The sequence below is a fragment of the Leptosomus discolor genome, chromosome 11 (genome assembly GCF_034619465.1).
Source record: "Leptosomus discolor isolate bLepDis1 chromosome 11, bLepDis1.hap2, whole genome shotgun sequence".
Lineage (NCBI taxonomy): Eukaryota > Metazoa > Chordata > Aves > Leptosomiformes > Leptosomidae > Leptosomus > Leptosomus discolor.
The window spans coordinates 17787130-17814659 of NC_141401.1; the positions used below are offsets into that span (position 1 = coordinate 17787130).

Below are 27530 nucleotides of genomic sequence, written 5' to 3' on the forward strand. Positions count from 1 at the left end.
CATCCTGTAAATGGGGTTTTGGGGTTTTTTTGAGCTTTACGTTTTTTCCTAGGAGACTTTCTAGACTTCAGCCAGATGGGGCCTCTCTTCTTTCCCTTGGCTCTCTCTACTCGCTGTGAGGAGAATAAAGGGCTCCTCTGTTCTCTTTGGACAGGTTTCCAGCTCTTGTAGGATGGTTTATCTGGAAGGAACATTTCATATTTTTCCATGCTGCAACAAACACCATAAACAGAGATTCAAGTATCTTCACTGCTGAAGAACCAAAACTTAGAAAATGCACTCTCCATCCCTCTTGTGGACCAAGACAGAAGACAGAACCTGGACACTCTCTCTACCCCGCCATCCTTGGCCTCCCAAGAAGTCTTTGATCTCCACGTTCTTTCTTTCACAGGACCACAACAGCCAGAAGGGACCTCCGGCAGTCTCTGCTCCAGCACCCTGCCAGACTGGATTCATCAGCACCTTCTCCATTCCAGAGTGAACTGTCCCTCAAGGATGGAGATCCCACACTTTGTTGGGGTCACTGGCCCACGCTGAACTATTTGATCACCCTCCCAGGCCCTTGCTGGAGCTATGCTGAAACCTTTATCAAACAAATATCAGAGAAGCAGGCAGGGAGGGGACTGCACCCACTCGAGCTGTCCTTTGGGCCCTGCCCACATGTGGCTCTCTCTGGACAGCTGGTTCTCCACGAATGGTAGTGCTCGAGATTGCCCACAGTAAATGCACAGACAGACACACAGAAAAAAAATGTGCATAATAACAACTTTTTTGAGGTTCTTCCTCCTCCATCCTGGTCTTTGAGACCTCTCACATGAAGGAAATTCTGCATCTGAGAGGAACCCAGGACTGCACAGGACTTAACACCCTTTAATGCCCCTGTGTACCATGCCAGAAGGGGCACGTGTAAGTGTACCTGCCTAGTGGCTACTACTGATGGAAAACCAGCCTCCATTGTAAACACACACTTGACGGAACATCTGACCTTCCTTTTCCTGGCAAGTAATTGTCTTGCCCCAAGTATAAATACATTCTTTAGAAATAAATGCATAACTTAAAACCTGCTTTGACACAGGCAGGACTCGCAAGGAAAGAAAACCACACTGCGACCCCAGGGAAGAGCTTATACATCCACACAGTTTCATCTGGTTCCCTTGACCAAGCCTTGTGTCCTTTGCTCAAGTGCAATGAGAGTCAGCAGTGGTAGTTGGGTTTTGAAGCCGTGTCGCTGCTGTAGCACGGGTCTGTAGTGTTCATGGATTTCTCATCGTGTTTAATGCTGTAACTTTTGCTTTCAGGAAAAGCCCAATTAGCAGAAAATATCAGCCGGTGCCCTTGACTTTAAGCAACATTGGGGTTTGCCTGTCAAGGTTATGACTTGTCTGGTGGCCCTGTCCCCCACCACACACAACAACGACTCCTTGCTGATTCCTACCGCTGCCATAGGACAGGGGTTATTTCCAGCGGGCCTCAGGCCCCGCATGCCACAGGGTACAGATGGGAGAAGCCTTTCCAAAAAAGCAGCCTTGGCCACATTTGGACAGGGTGATCCCCGAGGCTGGAAAGCAGCTGATGGATTCTGTTGTATTTAGCACTCAAATAACTGTTGCCTCTATCAAAAACAGCAGTTCCCAAGGCTGGGCATGCCAGCCCATGGGGATCAGGGGTAGTCCTGCCCTGGGCCAGCCCGGAGCAGTGCCGAGCAGAGCTCGCTCAGGTCGCTCTCGTCGTTCTCCTCCGGCTCGCTGCTGGAGTTGGAGGGGTTGCTGCTGGGCAAGCTGTGACCAGAGCCTGTCCTCAGAGACGCCTGCCCCTTCAGGTCCGTACTCAGCGCCGATGCATCCTGGAGGCACATGCTGCCTATGCAGGCAGGAGTTCTCTGGTAGTTTGGCTGGGAGTAATTCCTCTGGCTGAAAAACTGCCCTAGCAGAGATTTCTGGAGGGTAGTTTTCAGGCTTTCACAAGTCCTCTGCTTTGTGCTCATCTGGGTGTAATGCAAATCCAACTGCAGGACCACGTCTGTCTGAAATGGGAGAGAAAAAAAAGCAAAGTGAATTGGAGACTAAGACTTGAAGCAGAGCTTTTTTGCTGTTGCCACTGTCAAGAAAAATGACAGACTTGGCTGGCTGTTTCTGCAGGCTCACAGCCCCATGCTGTGGTGTGATGGAGCAATGCTACTGCCAGAGAAAATGAGCTGTTACATAGCTCATGGCATCTGTGGGCCTCAGCCATGCTTTCTGGATTTCAGGACTTCTGAAACCAGGCCACTTGAGATCCCATCAGTCATTCTCACTGACCCTGTCACTGTCACAGATCTCACTGTCACTGAGAGCATCGCCCCGAGGATGCTGGCACAGAGGAGCAGGAGGGGAGAGAGACTGCACCCAGGCCAGCTGCACCCACACGAGGAATGGCATGTCTGTCCTGGCCATGGCATGGGACTGCTGCACACACAAGAGGAAAGCACACAAGGGAAGGGATGTGAACCACTTAAATAAAATACATATCACACAGTAAAAGCCAACAGTTTCAAATAGCAGCACTCCACAGGGATCCATTCGCAGCCTAGCACTATTTTTGATCCTTATAAAAGATGGTGAAGAAATCAGAAAATAACCATATTCATGGCAGCCAAATCCCTGAACATGAACCCCTAGCATGGGGTTGTGCCTGAGACACCTGGCTGTACAAAGTAGTGAGATGTATAACGGAGCAAGAAGATTTTGGCAGGCAATGCAGGGTCCGGGTCTCATGTCTGCACTTAAAAGCAATGCTGAACGCTTGGGAAGGGTTCAGAAAAGAGCTCCAGGAACAACCAAGGACTGAAAGAGCTGCCATATGCTGAGGCACATGACGCACTCAGCAAACGGAGCTCGTTGTAGGCAGATCCAGGCAGCACCTCAAGAGCAATGTTCATTGTGAGCCCGCATGAAGCAAAGCAGATAAGCAGCTGGCAAGACCCACGGGCTGGGTGTTAGAGGGGAAAAAAAAAATCAAATGAGAAACAAGGTGCACGCTGCTATTTGGGAAGGATAATCTGCTGACAGAGACAAGCCAGGGGACTAGCAATTCTGCCTCTCTCATGGTCTTTAAACAGTTTGAAGGTCTCTTGACGTGTGGCAAAGAGGCATAGCTTGGATCCGGCTTGATAGGGTCACCCTGATGACAGGGGATAAACCCCCCCCTCAAGATCCTGGCCAGCCTGTGAACTCATCTCCCAGGCAAGCACACAGCCTAGTGAGATATCCTTCAGCTGAAATACCTGGGCTAGTTTGATCTCTCCTAGGCTGATACAGGCAAAGAACAGCCTCTCTGGCCAGGAAGCACTGAAAAACAGAGCAAACCAAGAGAAAGAGGATGGCTTTTGTGCCTTGAAGATCAACAAGCTCGTCTAATATTGATCTGGATGTCAGGCTGACACAGGCATGCCAGGCATTGTCCACACAGAGTCACGAGACACGCAGTCAGAGGGGCACATTCAGCTTGAGCCAACAGGCATGGGGAGCACCAGCTACGTGAGGGTGCAGGAGAACCACGGAGATTTGCACCTGGCAGCTCCCTACCTGAATTTTCTGTAGTCCACAGAGCTGGAAGACGCAGTCCAGCTCCTCCCGTTTGCACACAGAGGCGAGCAGAGACTCCACATGGTCCAGGCGGCTCTCTTTCAGTGCGGCCACATCATCCACCTCCTGGGTCAGGAAAACAAGAGGAAACACAAGGATATTTCAGCATCAGCCTGGACACGGAGGCGCGACTGCACATCAAACACGCTGCTTCTCTGCACACAGCAGTGCCCAGCGCTGGCCTGTGCCCTTGACACCTTGGCTGCCGGATATGCTGCATGTGCTAATGGAAGTACTACAGAGTGCAAGCAACAGAAATACAGAGATGCTACACGCTCGCCTCGTGCATATGAATGGGAAGACCTAGCTAAACATCGCCTGCGCGCAACTACGGGAAAAACTGGTATAATGGGATTACCAGCAGAGCAGATAGCAGCAACAGCTGGTATCACTACCACCTGTAGCATAAGCAGCGTCAAGGAAGGAGCAAGATTTCCAAGGGCATAGCTGGAGGAAGCTCTGAGTTGCGGTGGGTGCCGAGTTAGTCCCCCACCACCTACAGAACTGTCAATTCTTGCTGAATTACTCAAACTTATCCAAAACAGCCCCATCTCTACGAGATCCGCTTCAGTAATGATCGTATCTTGGAGACATTAATAGCATAAGAAGGGACAACAGAATAAGGGCCTTAGGAAATAGCATCTTGCTTTGGATTTGAGCCCTCTAGGATGGGTGACAGCCCACAATCCACCAGCCCCTTCCATGAGAAGGCACCTCCCTCTGCCAGCTGGCTCTGGCAACTAGCATGGTGTGATCCTGCTGGCCTGCCTTGGCCAATGTTAGGATGTCCTGGCCTGGCTTTGGCCATGGGAGCTGAGCAGCCTCGGCAGGCTCACTGCAGCCCCAGATAAAGCCAGTGGTGCACAAGGAAGCTTCAATCCTTGCAAAACTTTCTCGCTGCTGGCAGAAGAAGTTGCACTGGGCATGCTGATCAAGAAGGTTGTTGGGACACTGCAGGGAGGCAGAGGTTAGAGAAGACCTGGGAGTGTTTGCTGCCTTTACTGACCTTTCCTGAACTGCTGCTTGCAAGTGGCCAAGAGAATTTTAGGAGTAGAAGCTAAATTGTTGGATCCCAAATGCTGGCTGGGATCAGCAGGCATCAGGGTCACCCCTGCTTGCAAGGCTGGCAGAACAGGAGTAAACACCATTGCTCATTCAGTAGGTCCACTGGAGGCAGGCTGAAGAAATACCATTTATCTCTGTACAAAGCAAAGACAAATCCCATCTCTGCACTTGACAACTCTTTACTGGCAAGGTAAACTGGAGGGAGCTTTGGGAAGATAAGGGTGGCGAATAGAGCTGGCAGAAAGGGAGATGAATGTGCCAACAAGGGGAGGGCACAGCTCACATGGGGATGGAGCAGGTCTCCTGCGCAGGGAGCCTCATCGTGGTTCCTTCCACCAGCCTGAATCAGAAGACAGGCTGCAACACAGAGCACCTACTGCAAACAAACACCGCCCTCTCCTGCTCCCTCCTTCCCTGCCTCATTGCATCAGGTACCTGCTCCCAGCTATCCTGATGCCATGGACTGCTATGCTGAGCCTAAACTAAACCTGGAGACCGAAGAGAGAGGCACAAAGCAGATCAGCCTGGACTCCGGTAACACAGGGCTTCGACAGGAGGACTGCAAAAAGGAGTGGAGTGGTCCTACGGCGTCCAGCCAGCTCCATCCTCCAGCACATGCTTAAGGAGGGACGGGATGTGCATGCTGCCAGCCCTGCCCAGGGTGACCCTACCCCGCCAGCCTCCTGCAATGGGAAAATCAGCGATTTCCCAAGTCAAAGGTGGTGTCTGTGCTTTCAATAGCCTTTATGGACTCCCATGAAGGTGTCAAAGTTATTTTTGAACCCTGCTAGGCTTCTAACACCCATGACATCCTAATCACTAGGAGGAAAACGGTCCATGGTCAGAAGTCCTCCTCACAAGCACCCCACCACTAGTCCCCTCTCCTCCCCATATCTGATGATGCTGTAGCGTGCTCCTCCAACCTCCTCTGTAGCCACCTCATCACTGTTTCCACCTGTGCCTTTTGACTTCTGCAGTCCTGCCTTCCCCTGGTGCATCTCCACTCCTGCAACCTCTCCAAGAGTGGCTCCTCTGGGGATCCATTGTCCTGTCAGAGCTGGGGTTGGGCCACATTCCCCTTTGTTTCCTTGTAGGCATGGGTGTGCTCTGGATCCGATGATCCCTAAGCGCCTGCCTTTGCAATTGTGTTAGCAGCCTTGGCAGACGCTGTGAATCTTCAGCAATTAACATCACAGATGGGCTTACAGTAGCGGGGCAGGGATGCTCAGATCTGTGCTAATGCACTGCACTCTTCTCCCAGACGTCTGTTTATTGCTCTGCAATTTTGAGCCCCTCGAGGTTGGGCCACCCTTTTTTTCAGCCTAAGACATACTTGGTGTACTACAGATCTAGCATAAATACAACAATATCCCATCCCAAGTTGAATCACAGCTCATGAAAAGCCAAGTAGCATCAGGAAGTTTGGATGGGGTGAACCACGCAGCTCCCCTGAGTGGGATGAAGCCAGTCCCAAGCACTGAACATCTGAAACAGATGTGCTGTTTCTCTCTGGCACAGACCTGGGACCATCTCAAAGTAAAGGAGCAAATGCTCATCACTGTGGGGAAATACCCGAAGTCCCTTCAGCATCCACACGGGGAAGATTCCCCAGCAGCCCAAGGGATTAACTGATGAAATGACTGCATCATTAAGTGGTTTTGGATTCAACAGCCAGCTACGTGCTGCCAACCTCCTTCTGCACGTGAGGTTGAGCCTGCGTCCTGTTCCTGAGGCTAGAACCCTCACCACCAGGGCAGGGACACTAATGAAGGGACCAAAGGCATCATGTGGCCCAAACCACACAGACTTGATGACACATGTCATGCCTGACAGATGCATGTCCACATGCTCTAAGGGATCCACATAGAGGGTGATTCTGCAACACCCTTAGGCAAAACCCCTCCCAAACATTCACTCTTTTTACCATGAAAATGTCATGCCCACTCTGGATCTTCCTTACTGCAATTCAAACCATCACTTCCACGTCGGAAACAACTTTTTATACATTTGAAGGCCTCCTATCCACCAATTTTTGCTTTTCTTGCCTAAACCACAATTCTCTTGCTCCTTCTTTTTATTACTTTGGATGCACTTTAGGTGGCACACTTTCTTCCATGAAGCATGGACCCAAAACTGGACCCAGTGCTCCAGCCTCAGCAACAGCGAGGAGACCCAGAGAGGATCTCACACAAATCTTGAAGCTCTTGTTTACAGCCCTGTCATAGTTTTCTGCCCTGCTGTTGTTGCACCAGCTGTTGTGGACTTTGACCAGAACTGGGACCCCACTCATTTCCCACGCTTATGCTACTGCTTATTCCTGCCCACATGCAGGAATTTGCATCTGCTGAATAACAGCCTTGGCCTCGGATTGCATCTCCAAGTTTACTGAAATCCTTCTAAAATCTAACCCTGCCTTTTAGCACCTTGCAGAGATGCACAGTGTTATGGCAGCGCTCTCGGCCTTTCCTCACAGGAGAGATGCTTCAGTCCCTCTGCCATCTTTGTGGCCCTTTGCTGGACTCTCTCCAGTATGTCCATGTTTCTCTTGTACTGAGGAGCCCAGAACTGGACATGGCTCTCCAGATGTGGCCTCACCAGTGCTGAGTAGAGGGGATAGATCACCTCCCTCAACTTGCTGACAACATTCCTCCTAATGCAACCCAGGATCCCATTCGCCGTCTTTACTATGCAGGCACATTGCTGGCTCGTGGTCAGCTTGGTGTCCACCAGGACCCCAAGGGTCTTTTCTGCCAAGTCAATTTCCAGCCTGTTGACCCCCAGCTGTGCCTGTACATGGGGTTATTCCTTCTCAGATGCAGGACTTCACACTTCCCCTTGTTGAATTTTGTAAGATGCCTGTTGGCCCATTTCTCCAGCCTGTCCATGTCCCTCTGGATGTCAGCACAACACTCTGGTGCATCAGCTGCTCCTCCCAATTTTGTGTGAACAGCAAACTTGCTGAAAGTATGCTCTGCCCCATCATCCAGATCACTGATGAGGATGTAAACCAGTACTTGCCCCAGTACTGATGCCTGGGGCTGCCCATTAGTGGCCTCTAGCTGGACTTCATGTCATTGATCACAACCTTTTGAGCCTGGCAGTTGAGCCAGTTTTAAATCCACTTCACCATCTAGTTATCTAGCCTGATACCTCATCAGCTTGCCTATGAGGATGTTACAGGACAGAGTGTCAAAAGCCTTGCTAAATCAAGATAAACAACAAGAAAAGGTTCTTCAAATACATCAGTGGCAAAAGAAAGACCAGGGTAAAAGTGGGCCTGCTGCTGAACGAGGCGAGTGCCCTGGTGACGGAGGATACGGAGAAGGCAGAGTTACTGAATGCTGCCTTTGCTTCAGTCTTTACTGCTAAGGCTGGTCCTCAGGAATCCCAGATCCTGGAAGTAGGGGAAGAAGTCTGGAGGAAGGAAGACTGCACCTTGGTTGAGGAGGATTGGGTTAGGGAACTCTTGGCCAGACTGGACACTCACAAATCTGTGGGCCCCGATGGGATGCGCCCACGAGTGCTGAGGGAGCTGGCAGGCATTATTGCTAAGCCGCTCTCCATCATTTTTGACAGGTCATGGAGCACGGGAGAGGTGTCTGAGGACTGGAGGAAAGCCAAGGTCACTCCAGTCTTCAAAAAAGGGCAAGAAGGAGGATCCAGGAAACTATAGACCAGTCAGCCTCACCTCCATCCCTGGAAAGGTGATGGAACAGCTCATTCTGGCCGCTATCTCTAAACAGGTGAAGGAAAATGAGATTATCAGTAGTCAGCATGGATTCACCAAGGGGAAATCATGCCTGACCAACCTGATAGCCTTTTATGATGGCATGACTGGCTGGGTGGATGAGGGGAAAGCAGTGGATGTTGTCTACCTCGACTTCACCAAGGCTTTTGACACTGTCTCCCACCACATCCTCATAGGTAAGCTTAGGAAGCATGGGATAGACGAGTGGACAGGGAGGTGGATCGACAACTGGCTGAAGGACAGAGCTCAGGGGGTTGTGATCAGTGGTGCTGAGTCTAGCTGGAGGCCTGTGACTAGTGGTGTTCCCCAGGGGTCAGCATGGGGTCCAGTCTTGTTCAACATATTCATCAACGACCTGGATGAAGGGACAGAGTGCGCCCTCAGCAAGTTTGCTGACGATACTAAACCGGGAGGAGTGGCTGATAACACCCAAAGGCTGTGCTGCCATTCAGCGAGACCTGGACAGGCTGGAGAGCTGGGCAGAGAGGAACCTGATGAGGTTCAACAAAGGCAAGCCAACGAAATGGCTCCCTCGGTTCATTCCCCAGGGCTTACAACATGCATCTCTTATTGAGCCTGTTTCTCCTGGCCTTCAACCTCCAGCTCCTGCATCTCAGCAGTGCAAATGTGGCTCAGACAGTCCCCCAGCTCCCCTCAGCATCCCCGAGAAGCGTTGGCACAGTCAGGACGCAGCCAGCTTGCCCAGACCCTGCAAGGAGACAGGTGCCCTCCTGCAGACACCCGCGCATCTCTCTGTGGTCCCATAGGTGAGAGCGGGTGGCCTTGCTGCGGATGTCTAACGTGGGGAAGACAAATTGCAATCCAGTGGGAGGATGTGCTGCCACGTGAGCAGACACCACTGGAGGTCACTGTGAGCTAGCACCGCCGTGGAGTAGGATAGGGATGGGGATCCTACAGCTCTGGCTATACTGGGATCCCCTTTTGGTCTCCCCAATCCCTGGTGAGACAGCTCTGGATGCAGAAGCAGGCAGCTGGGTCCCCCCTTCCCCACAATCACTGATATGGGGTGGATGCACACAAGTACATGCAGACACACACACACACACACACACGATTTTCACGTGTGGTTCGGGAGCTCACGATGGGAAGCGATGCTCCGGCTTGGTAATGGGCAGGATCAGGCTCCAGACCTCCTGCTGGACACACCATGCTGCATCAGTGACCACAATGTACTTAGAGGCAGCATCCCTCCACGAGCAACAAGGGCCGAAAAATCCACCACAGTCACGCTACACTTCAGCAAAAGGACTATAGAAAATGAAGAAGAAGGTTAGCAAAAAGAAGCACCTTAGAGGTGGCATGGAGACCACCCAAAAAGACCATGCCAGGTACGTGGTTTGTTAGGAAAGGTGTGAGAAAGGGTGCAAGGAAGCTATCATGGCTCAACAGGGAAGAAATATATTGTTGCATTAAGATTCATTAGCACAGTGGGCTAAGAAGGCATGATTCAGAAAGCCAGATCTGCTTCCAAACACGGAAACCAGAAAGGCTCTTCACTTCAATCAGATTAAATGCAGTAATTTAATCAGGCAGGCTAGAAATCGGTCTGAGGGGTAACTGGTTAAAGGCATCAAAACTGGCAGCAAATCCTTCTTGCAATGCGTTAGGAGCAAGGCAGGCAGTCTGCAGGGCACTGATGGGTGGAAGGGACACTCCAAGAGGGGTTTGCAGAGAGGATTATTTGCATAAGAGGTAGCAGAGGAGGGAATCCTTTTTCACATGGGTTCAGCCTTTTCCAGCACTCAGGACCCCCTGGGCTCACCCTAACCACCCTCCCAGCTCTGCCCTGGGGAAAGGAGCCCAGCGGGAATTCAGGGGAAGGGGACCAGCCGGAGGACTCACGGTGGGCCGGCAGAGCAGGAGGCGGGCGTCAGCCACGTGGGCCGGGGGAGGCTGCAGCTTGGCACACACGTACATCACGTTGGAGAAGAGCCGGTGGAAGCAGAGCTCCACCTGTGCTCCGCAGGGGAAGGTCACCGTTTTGCTCGGCGGCTCTGGAAGGGAAAGCCAAGAGCAGTCAGCTCCTCGGAGGGTCCCACCAACACCTCCCTGCAGACCACTGTCACTGAGGGGTATGGGGACCCCCAAGCCCCTCCTCCCTGCCACCTGGTAGGCATCCCCACCCCACGCATGGCTCACCATGGCTGCATCCCCAGTGCTCGGCAGCTGCTCCCAATGGACAGATCGGGTCCGTCAGGGACCGGGCTTCCTTCAGAGTGTGTTTGATCTCCATCACCTGCTTCCCAGTGACCAAGGGATCCCGCCCGATGTCTAGGGGAAAAAGTTCGGAGGCACAAAGGGTCACTCCAGGTTCCTTGTTGATCTCCCTGCCTTTCAGACCCTACACTGAAACACTGCTGCCAGGTTACTAAAAGCTCCCATGGGGCATGGCCTGTGATTTGTTTTTTAGGGAGGGCTGGCTGGCTGGGTTGCGATGGCGTGGAGCCACTCTGTTTCTGCCGCTATCTCTTCTCACCCCTGCTACTGAAGCAAGGGGTTGCTAGCTCGTCCCTTACCTTCCAACACATCCTCCAGCATGTGTGTAACCTTCTTCTCTTGCAGTATATGTTTCTTCAGATATTTCATGAAGATCCCAGAGCTGAACTCCCCATCCTGCAACTCATAGGCTTCTGCATCTTCACTCCTACAAGAGTAAGGACTCACCCTCACATTTCTGCAACAGGCATGAAGCCCTGGGGGTGAGTCAGGGCTTGCCAACTCAATCCAGATTCTGTTGGCTGAGTCCAAGTTAATTCCCCAGGCAATGACACAAAATAATTGGCTTTAGCCCAGGGGAGGGTGGGAAGGGCATGAGATGGGAAAAAGCAGCAGAGGAAGATGGGAGAGGAGAGCATGGCCTGTCCTGCATGCCTAGGTGGGTGACAGCAGTTGAAAAGGCAGCAGAACTGGCACTGGAGCAGTAAGCAACATTCATCATCTCAGGAGGCTATGACCTGCTCATAGCACGTACACCTTTGGGAATCAGGCTCAGACCTGGAAGGACAGATGACAGGAGCTGATGGCACTTTCATGCATGACCTGTAACTGATGCATAGGCTGCCACCAGCGATGTCAGGAAGAAAGAAAGAAGTGCCTGAACAGCAGATGCTACAGATGGAGGGTGAGAGCCAGAGGAAACATGAGAGAAAGCCTTCTCAAGCCTCCAAAGCCACCATGCATGAAAGGATGTGAGGAGATATGGCTGTGCCAGCATTAGGTCCTGTGTCATGGTGTGGGGACAGCAAAGTGCACTTACGTGGCATAGCCATAAACAGTATTGCCCCAGGGCTCCAGCGGCTGTACCTGGGAGAGGGCACACTCTGGGTTGTACCTGGAAGAGAAGACAAGGCATGAGTCCGTGTCCAGGACATTTGTCAGCATGTGCCTGGAGGGGACAGAGCCCGTATGCTCCACCAAGGCCATCTCCTACGGATGTCAGTAAAATCAACCCTCAGGTCAAATATAACCACCCATATTACTTGGGCAGCCACAGAGGCTAAAGCTAGGAGTCCTACAAAGAACACAAGCCACAGGGAAATGAGTAGATAGGGCCAGCTTTGACCTATCTGCACTGGTGAGCTGCTCCATGCCCCGCAAACGAGCCTGGAGTTGTGGGTGCAACCATGCCTACTCCCTCCTGAGGCTGGTTTTTAACAAATCCAGGCAGCAGCACAGTGCAGAGAATATACAGGTTCACTGTGACCCAAGGGACGATTAACCCTAAAGAAGTCAGCAGTGTGCACATCGTATGGCTATGGCTCAACTGCTTGTCCCAGGGGTCTGGGGTACCCCACAGGTCCCTTCCAGACCATGCACACACCTTCTGCCCCAGGAAACAAAAGCACGCTATGGCTGATACACCTCCAGATCTCAAGAGAGATGGGATCAGGGCACGCACCCAGGTCTCGAAGCCCAAAAGTGGTCCTGGCATCCTGGTCTAGATGCAGCTCAATGAGCACAGACCCCGTTATTTCCAAAATCTGGTAGATCTGGGGTGACAGTTTCAGGTTTCCACTGAAAAAGATATCATGGTTGCACTTAATGGCCAAGCCTTGCCCCCGTGACTGTAGACAGACTGAACAGCATGGGGACTGGCTGCCTCTGGTTTACAACAGTGACTTGAAGCTGTTCCCAGTCACACAGGGATAACAGCCAGGCACACAGAAAGCGTTATTCTGTGTTATTCAATTCCAGCACAGTTTCCAGGGGCTGAAGCTAGCTAAGGAGAGCAGAAAGGACGGCTGTATTGCCAGCAGCCAGCACGTTACCTACCACTGGTGGTGCAGTCTGGAGATGTTTAATGGCAATATTCATCTGGCTTGTGTAAGTTTTCTAAAGATGATCAGAAAAGCAAATGTGGAAAAGGAGATAAGCTCCTAAATACAAACAGTGAGCCGAGAGATTTATCTGCTCCTCAGCTGCTCCTAAATGCAGCAACCTGGGATTCCAGGTCCAAGGAGAAATGAGACATGGGATTCCAAAATAAGCCAAGGTCCTGTTGTCCCTATGCTGGGGACATCTATCCAAAGCTGCGCAGACATGAGTTCACGCAAACCTTGTGTGATGGCACCAGCAGGCATGGTGCCTGCAGCAGAAACGCTGGGTGTGATCCCCTGCCCCAGCAGAAGACAAGCTTCAGCAGTGGCATTTCCAGATGGTGACTGAACATAGGGAGTGGCCTGACAGTGGAGAAGGTGGCAGCACTCCCTCCTGCTCCAGACCCAAAAAAAAAGTCTCAGTTACGCAGCACATGTCACGCAATCTGTTTCTGATCTGCATCCCAGATAGGAGATAGTGTCCTCCTTCTGTCCTAAGTGGCACATGCTAGAAACACTCATAAATCGGGGAATTCCTGGAAAAGGCAATCACATGCACCCAAAATCAGCACATAAATGTACGAGGCTATACACAGGCTCCACGTTCCTGGTTCCTCCTCTGCTGAAGCTGAACATCTGCTACCACTTGGCAAAGGCGGATGTGTTTCTCATCCCCTTGGCATTTCTGATGCCGACATATGGGGTGAAGAGATACTCTGGGTGAGATCTCTCTTAGCGCAGACACAGCTCCTCCTGGTTCATGCACGGCTGAGCGAACTGTTGACAGACTTGCAGCATCAGTCCAACCAAAAGGCTGTTGGGAAAAGAGGCCCCAGGAGCCTTGTTTTACAGAGCAGTGTAAACACACACAGCTATGAAATCCAGACACTTTGCTGAGCTGAAATGGTGACTTCTCAAGAAAAAATTTGCTCAGGAGAGGGCTTCTACAGCAATCCCCCATGGGCCCAGGGATAACACCTACTGCACCAAGTGCTGCGCTTGCTGTGGGAAAGGGGAGGAAAGAAGTGCGAGGTTTGGGGGAGGAGAGAGAAAACCAGCCACACGATCGTGCCTAAACATCACAGCAGATCTCACACCGCATCCTTTTCCTGAAGCGCCATTAAGACTCCACTGAGCACAGAAACTGCTGGCAACGCCAAGAAAGGAGACATTAGTTCAAAAGCTATTTCACAGATTGTCACCGTTCGTGTTAGCGATCCCTGTGCAGCCTCCATGTCACCGCGCTGCCTCCCCATCGCATGCTGCCCTTGGATGGGCTACCACCAGCCTGGAGACACACTAGCCCAGCTCAACTGTTGCTCCCACGAGAGCCAGGTGCTCCTGCTTGGCTGCAAGCTGTCCCTTGCTTGGTGTTGTCCTAGGGAGGGCAGCAAGGTGCTGCCATGTGGGCTGGGGCAGGGCACTTGACAATGCAGGGAAGCAACACACTCCACTCTCATGAGCAGTGGCAAGCAAGAAGGGAGAAAGGGGATGCCTCACTATGGGGCACTCAGGGCAGGTATCAAGGGACATCAGCCTCCAGTGCTGGCAACTCAGAGCTGCAGCAGCAGGTTAAGTCCGAGCACAACCAGCTTGTGAGCTATTCAAAGTGAGCATTCCCACCTCTGCGGCTCAAAGGCGTCAAACATTTAAGAGCTTTCCAGGGGCTGGCAGCTCTTTCAGGGCAGTGGTATCAAAATCCCTGTCATCTTTCTGGTCCTTAGTGCAGGAACTAGAAGGAAGGAAGGAAGACTTTTCTCTGTTTGCCCTCCAGATCTTTTCTGACCTGTAAATATGCCTCAGGAGACTGATATAAATGACCTAATGACAGCTTCTACTGGAACAGTCTACCTACCTCTGCTGAAAATGGGCAAGTAGTAATTTTCTGCAGCCTACAAGCTGCAGGATAAAGATCTGCAGGCCAAAGAAGGATGATGGGCTTTCCACAGACAGAGGGAAAGAGCTGATCTCCGACCTTAGCAGCAGCCTGTGTCCCACTTCACAACACGACCACTTCAGAAGCACTTAAGGCTAGCAAAAACCAAGTAGAACTGCTTAAAATATATTCCCTATCATGTTGCACTCTCCTCACTGAGATGCTAACAAAAATGTAGCCAGGAGGAGAGAGGTGAGCTAAACAGTCCCACCCTGGGCACATGGGCTACACCTATCATGAAAGCACAAGGTCAGTGAGATACTGCTACAGCCTGCCAGGTCAGGTGGTTCAGTGCAGGGGGTTGAAATACAAAAAGACAAACCCTATGTCGAGTTTCAGCCAACAATGTATGCCAGGGCAGAGCCATCCCTCCACAGGCTTTACGCAACTTGCCTGTATTTGCCAGGCTTCTTCACTCTGAAAAATCAAGGGAGGGTCTCCAGCCCCTTCTCTCCAGCAGATCTCAGGCAGCATCTGATGCTCTCTGCACCTAATACGTGACTGACTGGTCTTCCCAGGACATCCTGAAAGACCTGACAGTCTTGCTGATTTTATGACACAGCCCAATAAACTTTGACAGAAGCCTGAGCTCAGCAGCACAATGTGGGACGTGGCTCCAGCAATCCACAGGAACACCCCACGTGGTTTTGTAGAAGCCCGCTGCTGAAGCGGGGGCTGAGGCTGGCAGCTGTTTCCCCCGACTCCTTGACACACTCTGCCCATCCCGGGCGAGGAAGGGAGAAGAGCACCCTACCATTTCCTGCAGGTGTCCAGCAGGATGAGGTTCAGGGCCGTCTGCTGCTGCTGCATCTTCTGGAGGATCCTCTGCACGCTGATGCAGTTCTCAGGGGCGTAGGGTTGTGGAGCGTCAACAGGGACCATGTAGTTCCTCCCTGAATGTTCGTACCCATGCCCAGCATAGTAGAATATAGCTGGGAACAGCGAGAGGAGAGCATGAGTCACGACGCGAACCTGCAGGTCTCTAACCAGCTCCCGATGGCCATGCCCCACCTCCTGTCCTGAAGGGATACTGCTGCAGGGCAGACCTAGACCAGTGGCACCTATGAAACTGCGGCTACGTTGACCTCAAAATTTTGACTTTTTTCCAGTCCATTCCCTTCAGCAGAGTTGGAAGCAGCCCTGAGAGGCTCTCTTGTACTTGTGGTTTCCAGCACCATTCATCAGGAGACCTCAAAGTCACTGGGTTTACACCTTTCCATAGCCATCTGTGCCACAACACCCAAGCTCGGCATCTGCCAGGCTGAACTCCACCTTTGTACAATGTTTGGGTTAATCATCAGCTCTTTGCAAGAATATGACAACATAGTATTTTACCATCATGAAAAATACATTAACAGCCTTTCAAATGAGAAGCTCCTCAGCTTCCTAGTTTTGAAGTAGCAACTAGTAATGGATTAGGTGATGGGAAACACTCTCCAGATTTCAAAGGTCTGCCTGTACTTACACACCTATAAGCTGATGAAAAATGAGATAAGAGACAGAGAGAGATGAGTCCTCCAGATGTCCAGAACGTGTGGACCACGTGCTTCCACAATCTCAGACCATACACCACCTCTGTAAGGCCGGAGGGGAGTCAAGACTCATGCAGGTGTTGGTGGGAAGGCCAACACTCAACAAGAATTTTCATTTCAAGTTTTACTCTTAACCACGTGAAACTGAGTAATGATTTCTGCCTTTACAAGAGATGGCGACGCAGGGACATCCAGCTTGGAAAGCCAGCACTGAGGAGCTCAGCACAGCCCAAGCTGGTGCTTCTCTCTGACCCCTGTGCTTGGCAAAGAGCTTTTCTTCTGCACAGGGATCCCCATGTGGGCTGTAGCTTCCCGAAAGGAAACTGCACAGTGGCTGGCTACCCCTTTCCAGCACCAATGAAACTGCTTGGGGGATGCTGGCAAAAGCCAGCTTGGGGAACTGAAATGGGTTAAAAATAGCTCTGAGAGGCGACGCTAACAGTTCCACTACCGCAACTGAGGGACAGTGAAGAACAAGAGATCAGAAACGGGAACAATGTCTAAGAGACAAAACTAGGAGAAATTCTTCAGTCAGATTCGCGACCGAAGCCCACACTTCATTTGGTAAACTCTCCTCTATTTTCCCTCCACAGCTCCTGCCCCTGTAGTTCACAGGACATTTGCTTCATCTTTCATGCTGCAAGGGATGCAGTGAACAGGGCAGGAGCTGAAGGACTGAAAGCATGATGTCATTGTATGGAGGATGGAAAGCATGATCTCATAGTAAAAAAAGGCCTCAAGTCACCTTTGGTTTCTATTCTCAGGGGATGATGGAAAGGTACTCAAATGGCTATTTTCACAGGTGCCTACAAGGTTTGGGTTCCTCTTCTTGTGGATCGCCAGCCAGAGAGAGTGGGCTCTGATTTGCAGAAGTTTTAAACTTCCATAACTTGCAAATCAAAGCCACAAAAACCTCTCCTGAGACTATAAAAAACAGGAAGCCTACTGGAAAAATCACACGCAGGTTTTGGCGCCTCAAGTCATCAAGCACTGATGGCTTTTGTCCCTGTGCCTCTCCTCCTGTACATGAAAGGGAGGTGATGACATCCATTACCAGGCAGTGTCACTGACACTTGGAAAAAACTGAAATATTACAAAAAAGCCCACAAAGAATGATTCAGTCATTAAATCTTCTAACTTTTGAGGTCTTCTTGTGCACGCTGAACTTACCACCAAGTGCTCCCCATGCTATATAAACCACAAAGACTCGTGTTCAAATCAAAATTTCATGAGTATCACATCAGCTGAGCAACTTTGTAAACCTCCCCTGGACTTAATCTCTCTTCCTGAACAGGAAAGTCAACAATTTGCCTAGAGAAGGAAAGGGTTTTATTTCAAGCTAACATTTCAATGCTCTTCCCACACTTCATGAGTCAAAACTGCTGATGAGACACAAACTTCTGAGTACCAAATTAAAAAGCAGAAGCTCCAGGCACTGCTTATAATACAGGAAATGTCAGCATGCAGCTTAATTAAGGCATGACGACATATTCCTAGTATTTCATTTGCAACTTTCTGCTCTCATTGCATTTCTGACATTTTTTTGACTTTGGGACTTTTTAGGACGCTTGAAATAACATCGGGGGGATTCCTCATTTGCCTGAGGGCTGTATAATCGGACAACTCAGGGGATGTTTGGGGCCTTCAGAAATCCTCTGCAGCTTTTCGAAGAGGAGATCTGAAGGGAAAAGGAGCTAGATGAGCCACCATCTCTGTACGGTGAATTAGAGGAGCCTTTGGAACACCTCGAACGCACAGCCATACAATAGTCCTGTGCCTGAAACAAAGCCAGTTTTCTGCTCTGGGCTTGAGAAATCTCAGAGAAGGTTCAATAATAGTAAGGACAAAGTCCTGCACTGGGGCAGATAAACCCAGGCAGCATTCTGGCTGGGGCTCAGTACCAGTGGAGCAGCAAGCCTGGAGGTAAGGGCCTGGGGTCACAGCGGACACCACGCTGAAGATGAGCCAGCTTTGACTGGGGACAGAGCTACGCTAGGAGACACAGGACCACCAAGAAAGCTGCCACCACTCTCCTCGTCTCCAAGTAGACCCCACTTAGGTCCTGTGTCCAGTTTTAGGGATCTCAGTTCAGAAGGAAGGTGTAAAGCTGGAAAAAGGCCAGCAGAGGCTACCAAGATGTTGGTGGCCAGAGCCTGGGAGGAGACGGGGAAGGAGTTGCGCTGGGCTGGGCCGGAGACATGGAGGCGGAGGAAGATCTAACAACAGCCTACTCTTCCTGGAGGGGCAGTTACAGAGGCAGCAAAGTCCAACTCTCCTCATCGGCATAGACCATACAACATGGGGCAACAAGCACCAACCCATGGAGGGTCACATTTGACAGGAGGAAAAACTTCCCTGAAGAGTGGTGCAGCCTGGGATGGGCAGGTGGATAAGTAGAGGGCTCCATACCTGGAAGTCTTCAAGACCTGATAAGGAGAGCCACAACCAACCCTGACCTTGTGCTGATGACTCCAAAGTCCCTTCCCACCAACCCCTGTAGGAGTGTAAATCACAGACAGGTCAGTAAGGACACACAAGGGAGGGCCAGCCATCCAGAGAGCCCCGCAATAAGAAAGAGGTCTAGGGAGGTCATACACATCTTCTTCAGCTCTTATCAGCATCCTGAAGCTAAATAAAACTCTAGAAGCAACAACAAGTACCATGCTAAAACACTAACCCACATAGCTGCATTCTCCCTTCTGATCTGCTCCAGCAGAAAGATGTATGAATGCCCCAGCATCTCTGCCGCTGGAGTTAAACTCCAGAAGACAGCCAGCCTCACTTCTCGGGCATGCTGACACATGTGTGTCAGAGACCAGAGTGCCTCACTTCAGCCCAGTGACAGTCTTTCACCAGTCAGCCCTCTCCTCCCAGCTCCCTGCTTCACTCCACATGTCTACGCAAAGCTCTCCTGCCTTCAGCTGTGGTGGTTGCTACAGATGAGATGGCACCTTCAGGTTCCTCGAGTGAGAAAAAACAGGCAGAAGCACCGGGATGCCTCAGGGCAGGTGCATGCCTGACATACGCACATGGACGTAGAGGAGTGGCTATCACAGGGACCCCTGGGGTCTTTGTAGTTTTAACAGGCTGCCTAGGTTGCTCCTGGAGCTGGTGTTTCCCCACTATCTTCCTATGCGCATGAGAATCCTAAACCTCTCAGTCAGTTCTAGATGTTTATCCTGAAGCTAGTGCCTTGAAAAATCGACACATAGGGTTTAGGAGGAGTTGTTAGCTTCTTCTAGATGTGCATTTCTATTAACAAGACAAGTTAATTTCAATGATTTGTACTTCACTTGGTTCTTTTAATTTGATGTAAGGAAAACAGCTGAAGAAATGCTGGAAGACGCATCAAAGCAAGAGGCACCACACTTCAGATGGGAGAAAACCTAGGGCAATCAGCAGGCATACTGACCTAATGCCCCACCATTAAGTCTGGATGCCAACAATTACAGCAAAAGCCCTGAACTCAATCAGGCTGCTGGGACCAGCCTGCACTGGGGTTCACTGCCTCCAAATAATAGCAGACCACTCAGCTTAGAAAGCTGTAAAGAAAACCACCATCCGGAGCAGCCTATGCCTAGCAAACACTTGAGGCTTATCAAGGTTCAGTAACTCAGCTGTTAATGTTTTCCCTGCCAGTGCACAAAATCAATTTTGACAGGAAGGATCAGTGGCCACGAATGCAGAAAAACACTAGAAGTTCAAATAAGCCATCACGGCATGAAAGGTTTGCAATTTCCAAATCTTTTTTCTCTCCAATGCTTATGAAAACAAGGCAAGCACAATGGATAAAATGCCATTTGGTCCTCACGCACCATGGATACAGGGTAGGAACAGCAGCGCTGTAAGAAAAGCATAGCAGCCCCCCAGGGATGACGGTGGCCTGGGAGAGGAGGTAAAGCCTGAGATGCAAGGGGATTTCGGAAAGCAACCACAAAAGGAAGCTGCAAATGAAGTCAGAGGAATACGCTGTCATCAGATTACGTGCTCGGTCGGAGTGGCGACAACTGTGTATTGCCCTTCCCCGCCAGCTCAGTCTCCCCGAGTGAGTCAGTGCTTCCTGGAATGAGGTGGCTTTGCAGCATTGCACTTGCGGCCGTGTCCCTGTCCATTGCACAAGCTCCAGACCTCATGCTGAGTGCTGGGCTGGAATTAGCCCACACTGACTTTTGCTGTTTGAGTGCCCTGACATGCCATTGCAGCTGGGAGGGTGATGAAGATAAGCTTCACGTTGAGGTTTGGAAGCAAAAAAAAACCCAAGAAAACATCTGCAAGGTGTCTTCAGGGTATCTGTTGGGCTGGGAGAACCTCAGAAAACCCAAAGAAGCTACTTTCACCCCAAATCTGAACACCTGCTTTTAAGACCCACAAGATCTGCTGGTTGGTTTCGTGCTTGGGGAATGCTTCCCACCGAGGACAGTGTGCAATAAGCTCAAAGCCACCTGCAGCTGGGAATGTTCTTCTGCAAAAAGGCTGTCAGATGCCCAAGTTAGACCATCAGGAAAGAGAAACAAGGAAATCGTGGCCAGCTGTAGCAGTCATGGCTCAAAAGGAGCTTGCCTTCTCACAAAGGAGAATGGTGGGGGCAATCGACAGTCAATCACCTCAATTTTGTCATCGAAGACAAAATCAAAACCCCTTCTCCCATTTGCCATCAGAAGCACTGGCTCCCCAAAACCTCAGCATGAGACTATGCTGTTCAAGTTGGAGGTGAGCCACGTGATGGAGAAACACCTACTTTGCCTGCCTGTAACCCGGCCAAAACCAAACGACATTTATCTAAGGGCTTCTGACAAGCCTGGCACCGCTGCAGACTGTGCTGCCCCCCTCCGAAGCAAAGTTCAATTTCTTCTCTTTTAATTCAACAGCTGTTCAGAAAATTGCCAAATCCCAGCTCCTCCCTGCCATCAACCGCTGCTACCCACACTTTGGCTGGGCTGGCTTTGCCTTACCGTAGACTCCCTTCCCCAGGAGCTGCAGGAACCGGCTGACAGCTGTCACCATCTCAGCCTTGTTCAGATCCAGAAGGGAGACAACCTGAAAGCCCAGCTGCTCCAGAAGAAGACTCAGCTCAAACACATCCGTGACAGGAGCCATGAGGTTAGGATGATGCTGGTAGTGGTTGTTGCCCACTAAAAGCGCTATCTTGCCTGTAGCTAGAAGAAACACCAAGTGACAAAGCTGTAAACGCTCAGCAGGAGGCAAGGTCTCACCACCTTCTGTTAGAGTGAGGATACGGGAAATCTTTTCTTACATCTAGGCAGGAAGGATAGACCCTATGCTGCTACAAGCCTGTAGCGCTCTCCAGAAAGCCCTTGGCTTTCTGAATACTTTGATAAAATACACAAACCATCGTTTTGAAAGAAAGACTTGAAAAGTTTTCACTTGACAACTGAAATCCCAGGAGGGCAGAAGGATCTGCACTACGAGACTGCAGGTCTTGTGTGCCAGCAGTGCCCGGGAGGCGAATGCACTGAGCCAAGCTAAGAGGTCCTTTCCCCCACAGGGCTGAAGGAGAGAAACCCCGGGCTCCTGCTTTCAATTTATCCCCACCTTCCACTGACGGAAATCCAGATTTATGGCACTCAGCAGTGGTGGGAGCAAGGAGCTTTGCCCTGTCTTTCAAGGAAGAAAAAAGGTGTCATGTGAACAATACTTTTAAACTCATTTGGCAGGCACAGAGGACAAGACTGGGTTACTCATTAGGAATAATCTTACTCCACTTGCTGAGACTGGTCAGGGCTTGGCAGGGGATGGGACTCATCCCATGTCTTGCAGCTCTGATGCCAAAAGTGCAGAGCCCGTGGCAATGTGGGCATAAAGGCTTGAAGTGGTCTCTGCAGAAAAAGCACTCCTATGCCCTGTCCTCTCATCCGCCCTGGAGCCTGGCTTTTAAGTAAGGGAGTAACTGCTCAGGAAGAAAAGATGAGGGTACTCACCAAAAAACTTTTCAGAGCGACACATACCTGGAAAAGAAAGAGGGAAATCATAAGCCTGTGCCCAGCACCCAGCATCCACACGAGCAACATTCCTTAGGCAAGTTCTTCACAGCCTGACTGCTAACCTTAAAGACACTGGTCTGGTGATTTTAGGAGGATTTATGAAGTCCTGCCCAATTTATGAAATCCTGAGTAGCTGGGAAGCAAAGCTTGGAGGAGGGGCAGGCCAGGGAAAGGAGGGCCAGCATGGAGGAGCTCGTACCCTTCAGCAGGTCTATGCTACTTGTACCAGCCCTGCCTGGGCTGCTGTGCTTCTCGAGATCACTTGCCCGCTCCCTCGCTACAGCGAAAGCAAAGGAAACATGACTTGAGGTAAACATAAGCTTCAAAACAGAGAGCTTCTCCCCATGAGCAGTCAGCACAGAGGAATACGACTGTTTGCTTTCAATTGTGGTGATACTCCCAGAGCCTTTCACCACCCTGCTTTGCTTTTCCCTGCCTTTTAGCAGTGGCAGCTCAGAAAAGCCATCTCAAATGTGACTCACTTTCACGAGCTCCACAAGCTCCCCTGCCCAATCACTCCCAGCCTCTTAAGACCATCATTACCCCAACAGCTCCAGCTTTTCCTATTTATATTAAAAATAATTTTTAAAATCCAGCCCAGGAGAAAATCCTAAAACTCTACAGGCTTTAAAAGAAGAAATTAAGGGCATATTTTTAATGGCATAAATCTCATGGGTCTGGAAGACCTTTAGCACCTGAACCAGTGTTGATAATGCACCAGCGATGCCTGGAAAGCCGTGAGAACAAGCCCGGTCACCCTCTTCTGCCTCTGACAGAGCCTCCTGTTGCATGTTAAAGTTACCCAGCTGTAACATTTTGAACCCGACCCAATCTGGTGCCCCTTTCTTGCTGCCTGTTCCCCCTGGATGCTGTTTTGCCAGCTTCGAGGAGTCAGGGAGAGTGCTCTCTGGCTATACAGGACCAATTTGCACTCTGGAGCAATTTTAAAGCCAGTCTAAAAGGTGAGATGAGAAGCTTATGGCATAGGAAAATCTCTAGATGGAGTAAAGAGCCAGCAAAGCTAGCCTGCGCTATTCCTGTCTCACAGCAGGGCAAAGGCAGAGGGCCAAAGCAGCCGTCACACCGAAGGTGGAGCAAGCCCGAGGCTCTGGGGACCCATTTTCTCCCTAGGATCCATCAGCTCACACAGCATCAGGCCTGGGCTGCCAGCCTGAAGGGCCTGAACCTTCCCAAAATAAACACCATCCTCTCCAGCTCTATGCACCTGAGTGCATCACTTCGTCTCAACACAGCTATAAATGAGTTTTAGCATAGAGGCCCGCTGCGATTTGGCCGAGGAGCCATTAAACCAGCACCTGGGCAAGGCAAGAAAACGGCAGCGAGCGTCTGGCAGTGCTCAACCTGCCCTAATGTGGCAGGTTTCTGACAGACTGCAGGACCCAGCAGCATTCCACGCCCCAGTACGCTGGATCACTGGGTTTTGGGATTTTTCTTTTATGGACGCTGCTTCCCTTGCCACCTCTGAACCCTGTTATCAAGGAATCCTGTTTATCACGGTCTCCTGGACGCCTGCACCCGCCGCTCAGCAGGGCTTGTGCAGCTCTGCTGAGATCATCGTATCCAGTATAGCCAGGGTATGACATTGTGCTCTGCAGGCTGTTCCTGTGACAGCCACTGCAGGACTGACAGGACATTCCAGCTTCCCTGCAGAGCCCCATGCTGCTGCTGCTCTACTCCAAAGTGTCTTACCTTTGGCGCCCTGTAGAAGCAGCATTTAAAACTGGTGGCCTTTCTTTTTGTGTTAATAAAAGCATGCAAGATCCGTCCAAGCCAGGGGAAAGTGCAAGTGTCAGAGCCATGCATCCTACTCCTAATCCCACACCCTGGAGCCCAGCCTCCCCTGCACCGATTGAGCCACGGGGTAACACGCAGCACTAGGCTCCTTGTTCACCAGCTCCAGGTGAGAGCACTAAATTCCTTTCTGCCCTTTAATTACTTTTCACACTAGAAGGTGATTTGCAGCAAAGCAGACGTGGGTTGGCTCTGCTCACCTATGTGAACATCCACAGCGTTGGTCCAGTGCTCTCCTTGGCTATTGGAGGCACAGCAGAGGTATGTGCCAGAGTCACTGATCTTTGCATGGGTGATCTAGACAGATCAAAAGTTAAATCACATTATTTATGCTGAAAGTTTGCGGCCCCTGCCGGTATCTGCCAAAGGCACCCGTGTTCCTGCAATAAGGTCTTTTTTCTTGGTTTTTGCCGAGATGTCACTCCTTGCCTCACAAAGCTAAGGTCTCCCATGACTTGTCTTTCTAAGGAGCTGAGTAAGGCCACGTGCTAAGGTCTGCTGCTGACCCCAGCTTCTAGAGCGCAAGAATCCTCTGCCCAAATGTCTTCCCTTTTTTCTCCAGCAGCCCCAAAACCCTGTGTTGTAGCCATACTCTGCCCCAGGAACCACACTGAGGACAGTGCACAGCCAACATCAGAAGGTTTTTCCTCTTAGGTGACATTTTCTAGATTTCTGCCCATTGCTCTCTTCTAGCAAGTTTTCAACTCTTATCCATCTCTCTTGACATAGGACAAGAGTCAGAGGAGTACTGGCTGGCAAGGACCACTGTGGTTCTCCAGATCAGGCTCCTGCTCAGAGAGGAACTAAAGCTACCACTGGGTCAGGTTGGCCACAGCTTTGTCTAGTTGAATACTGAAAACCTCCAAGGACAGAGATCTTGCTGCCTTTCTGGCTCCAGTGCAGCACAACCCACCTCCAAATGAAGAACCTCTTCCTAATCCTCACCCTGAACTTCCCTGTGAAAAGTGCAATTTGAGGCCACTGTCCTCCACAATATCATCTGCCACTACTGAGACTGGATCTCTTGTCTTTGCTACCCTTCACCTGATGCCCCAGAAGGAAATCTGCCTTTCTTGCTTCAAGAAGGCAGCACTGATTTACACTGAGCCAGTGACCCAAAATAAACCCAGACCTTTTGCTGTCTCCCTGACTCTCTTCTGTCAGGACCACTTTTCCTTCTAGCTCTCCTGCAGGCAGACAGCACTGCCGCAGCTCCACCACTCCGCAGTCCCCTGCACAGATATACACTAGCTGTTCTTGTGCCACTGCTGCAAAAGGCGCGAGAGAGGTGCTGAGAACCCTTGACGCACCTATGAATCGGTTACTTCTTAGAGAGACATCCACAGCTTTGAAAGAAGCCCATAAAACACATTCCCTCTTCAGAGTCCTTCAGTCAGCTATCAAAGCAACAGGGGAGATAAGTGGAGTGCTTTCTCACAACCCTGCAATGCAGCAGGGAAAGATAGCTGAGTGCGAGGCTGCTTCTGCACGGCTGGAGGGATGGGGAGGACAGGCAAGGAGAGATTGCTTTCTGCTGGCGTTCACCTGATCCCACAGATCAAAGCACACCCAAGCCTTAACAGGCAAATGCAAGCTAGGCTTAAGGACTGCCACTTGGCATGTCCAGGAGGACAGTAACACCATTTTCAGCAGTCTCTCCAAGGCTTCTGAGGCTCTCCCACACCCACCATCCAGCAACAAGCTTCACCCATCACCCACCTCAGCAGCCAAACTTTCTCAACTATCCCAAGGCAACATTACCGAGAGCTTTTTTTTCTTCTGGTGTTCCAGCAGGTTCCCATTCCGGTACCACTGGTAGCTGGGGGCTGGGATGCCCATGGCAGCACACTGCAGCTGTAGCGGCTTCCCCACCTCCACCCTCTGCTCGGTAGGGCTGAGGACAATGACTGGTTCTCCTCGCCAGAGCTGAGGGGGCAGCCCTGCAAAGCAGCAACACAGAATTGGTCCTCCCTCCACAAGGACAGAAAATAACAGTCATTTTTTTCCCCCTTTATAAGGTCCTATGTGTATTGCCAGAAAAGCAAGCTTTTTCCATCTGCACCAAGAGGTGCTGTCCCACAGGATGGCTGCAGTTGCAGCGTCACCACTGCACCTTTCTGCTTTGGGAGGAGGGAATCCTTGAGAGTGACACCTGCAATAGTAAATGACACACCAAAGCCCTGCCTCCAGCTTCCCAAACCTGGCACTCGCCCTTTCCTGCTAAGGGTGCAGTCAACCTGCTGAGGTCAACCACACCCGGAGTTATCTTTGCTCAGGTTTGAAATAACCAGATTGCCTCTTCCAGTCCCTCTGCCCAACACAAACAGGCAAACACCCAGTATAACTCTGGGAAACCCATGGTGAGTGATCAGCAGGAGGAGCACATACATACAGCTAGGGTTATTTGGAACATGGCAGGTGCCTGAACCATCCAGAAGATGGATACAGAGGTCTGGCTTAGACCTGCACACTCATGTCGCTGGAGCAATCCTTCTGTACTGTGATTTTCGAGCTGGTGGACACTGCACTGGATCACTGCTGCAAGGGTGGGCAAAGCATAAACTACAGAAAAGCTAGCTTGTAGACACACTTGTACCTCTGGCGACACACTGATGGACCTCCACCTTCACCCAGTCAGAGAAGACAACATTTCTGTAGAGGTCATTGATTCTGCAGGTGTAGAGTTGGGTCTGCTGTGCAGTGACAGGCAAGTCTTGCTTGATGGCACCAGGAATCTGGTGGCAGACAGACTAAAGGGAAAACACAGATGATGAGCAGCAAGTTCCCCCCTCATCATGGTAGCAAAGGGCACCAGCAGGCCCCTTGTAAGAGCAGGAAAAGTGGAAATCCATGGTTTCCTCCCCTTGTCCAGCCACAGGGATCAAGAGAAGGAGCTTTTCTGTTGCATACGCGCCCCTCACCCCAGCATCTGTAGAAGCCCTCGGCATGCACACGCATCCTATCCTCCTCTCCTTCTAGCCTCCTGGTTCCCACCAGGTCTGTCCGCAGAGGGTCAGCTCCATCACTGCGGGCAGGGACCCAGCCTGGTGCCATACCCAGGGCCACCTCTGCTCCCACCGTTACCTGGTGCTGACAAAACCACTGGTACTGCAGCGACGTGCGTCCTTCGGCTCTGCACCGCAGCGTGAAGGAGTATCCCACGGGGACCGAGACAGAAACCGGCTGCTCGGTGATCGCAATGGCTGTGGAGAAACAGGACACAGAGGTGGAAAAAACCCAGCAGGCGCAACTCGGGTTCGTTCCCACTCGCTGCCCAGGAACGCTGGGCTGCAAGAGGGGGCCTCTGGCACCCATCCCGGGAGGAAGGGGGATTTAGAAAAACAGGGATGCTCGGCCTCCCGTGCCCGGGGGATGCCATGGGGACTTTCTGGGTGGTCTCCTGGGGCCCAAACGCACGGCAAGAGGGGGTCTCCCAGGCCGAGCTGCCCACCGACTCCCGCCTACCTTCCTGCAT

General features: G+C 51.1%; 1 protein-coding gene across 2 annotated transcripts; it reads right to left on the bottom strand.

The window, feature by feature from the left end:
- Nucleotides 1–1660: 1660 nt before the first annotated feature.
- Nucleotides 1661–27530, bottom strand: LOC104350016 (mucosa-associated lymphoid tissue lymphoma translocation protein 1). 2 transcript variants are annotated; one of them, XM_086471781.1, is made up of 15 exons: nucleotides 27521–27530; nucleotides 27140–27258; nucleotides 26652–26805; nucleotides 25817–25995; nucleotides 24256–24352; nucleotides 22181–22207; nucleotides 21194–21397; nucleotides 15464–15641; nucleotides 11714–11788; nucleotides 10974–11101; nucleotides 10597–10728; nucleotides 10300–10451; nucleotides 5345–5371; nucleotides 3564–3659; nucleotides 1661–2023 (listed from the first exon to the last, which is right to left on the bottom strand). In XM_086471781.1, the coding sequence occupies exons 1-15, from the start codon at nucleotides 27528–27530 to the stop codon at nucleotides 1661–1663; spliced, it is 1941 nt and encodes a 646-aa protein (XP_086327907.1). The 2 variants fall into 2 exon arrangements, with proteins under 2 accessions (XP_086327907.1, XP_086327906.1); XM_086471780.1 differs by lacking the exon at nucleotides 5345–5371 and having other exon boundaries at nucleotides 3564–3689.

Bases quoted from the DNA above. Each gene is read 5' to 3' on its own strand.
- LOC104350016 (XM_086471780.1), bottom strand. The intron at 26,806-27,139 runs GTAACGGTGGGA...TTTTCCCTTTAG, and splicing joins AGTGGTTTTGTCAGCACCAG to TCTGTCTGCCACCAGATTCC. The intron at 2,024-3,563 runs GTAGGGAGCTGC...CTCCCATTTCAG, and splicing joins GTGGACTACAGAAAATTCAG to ACAGACGTGGTCCTGCAGTT.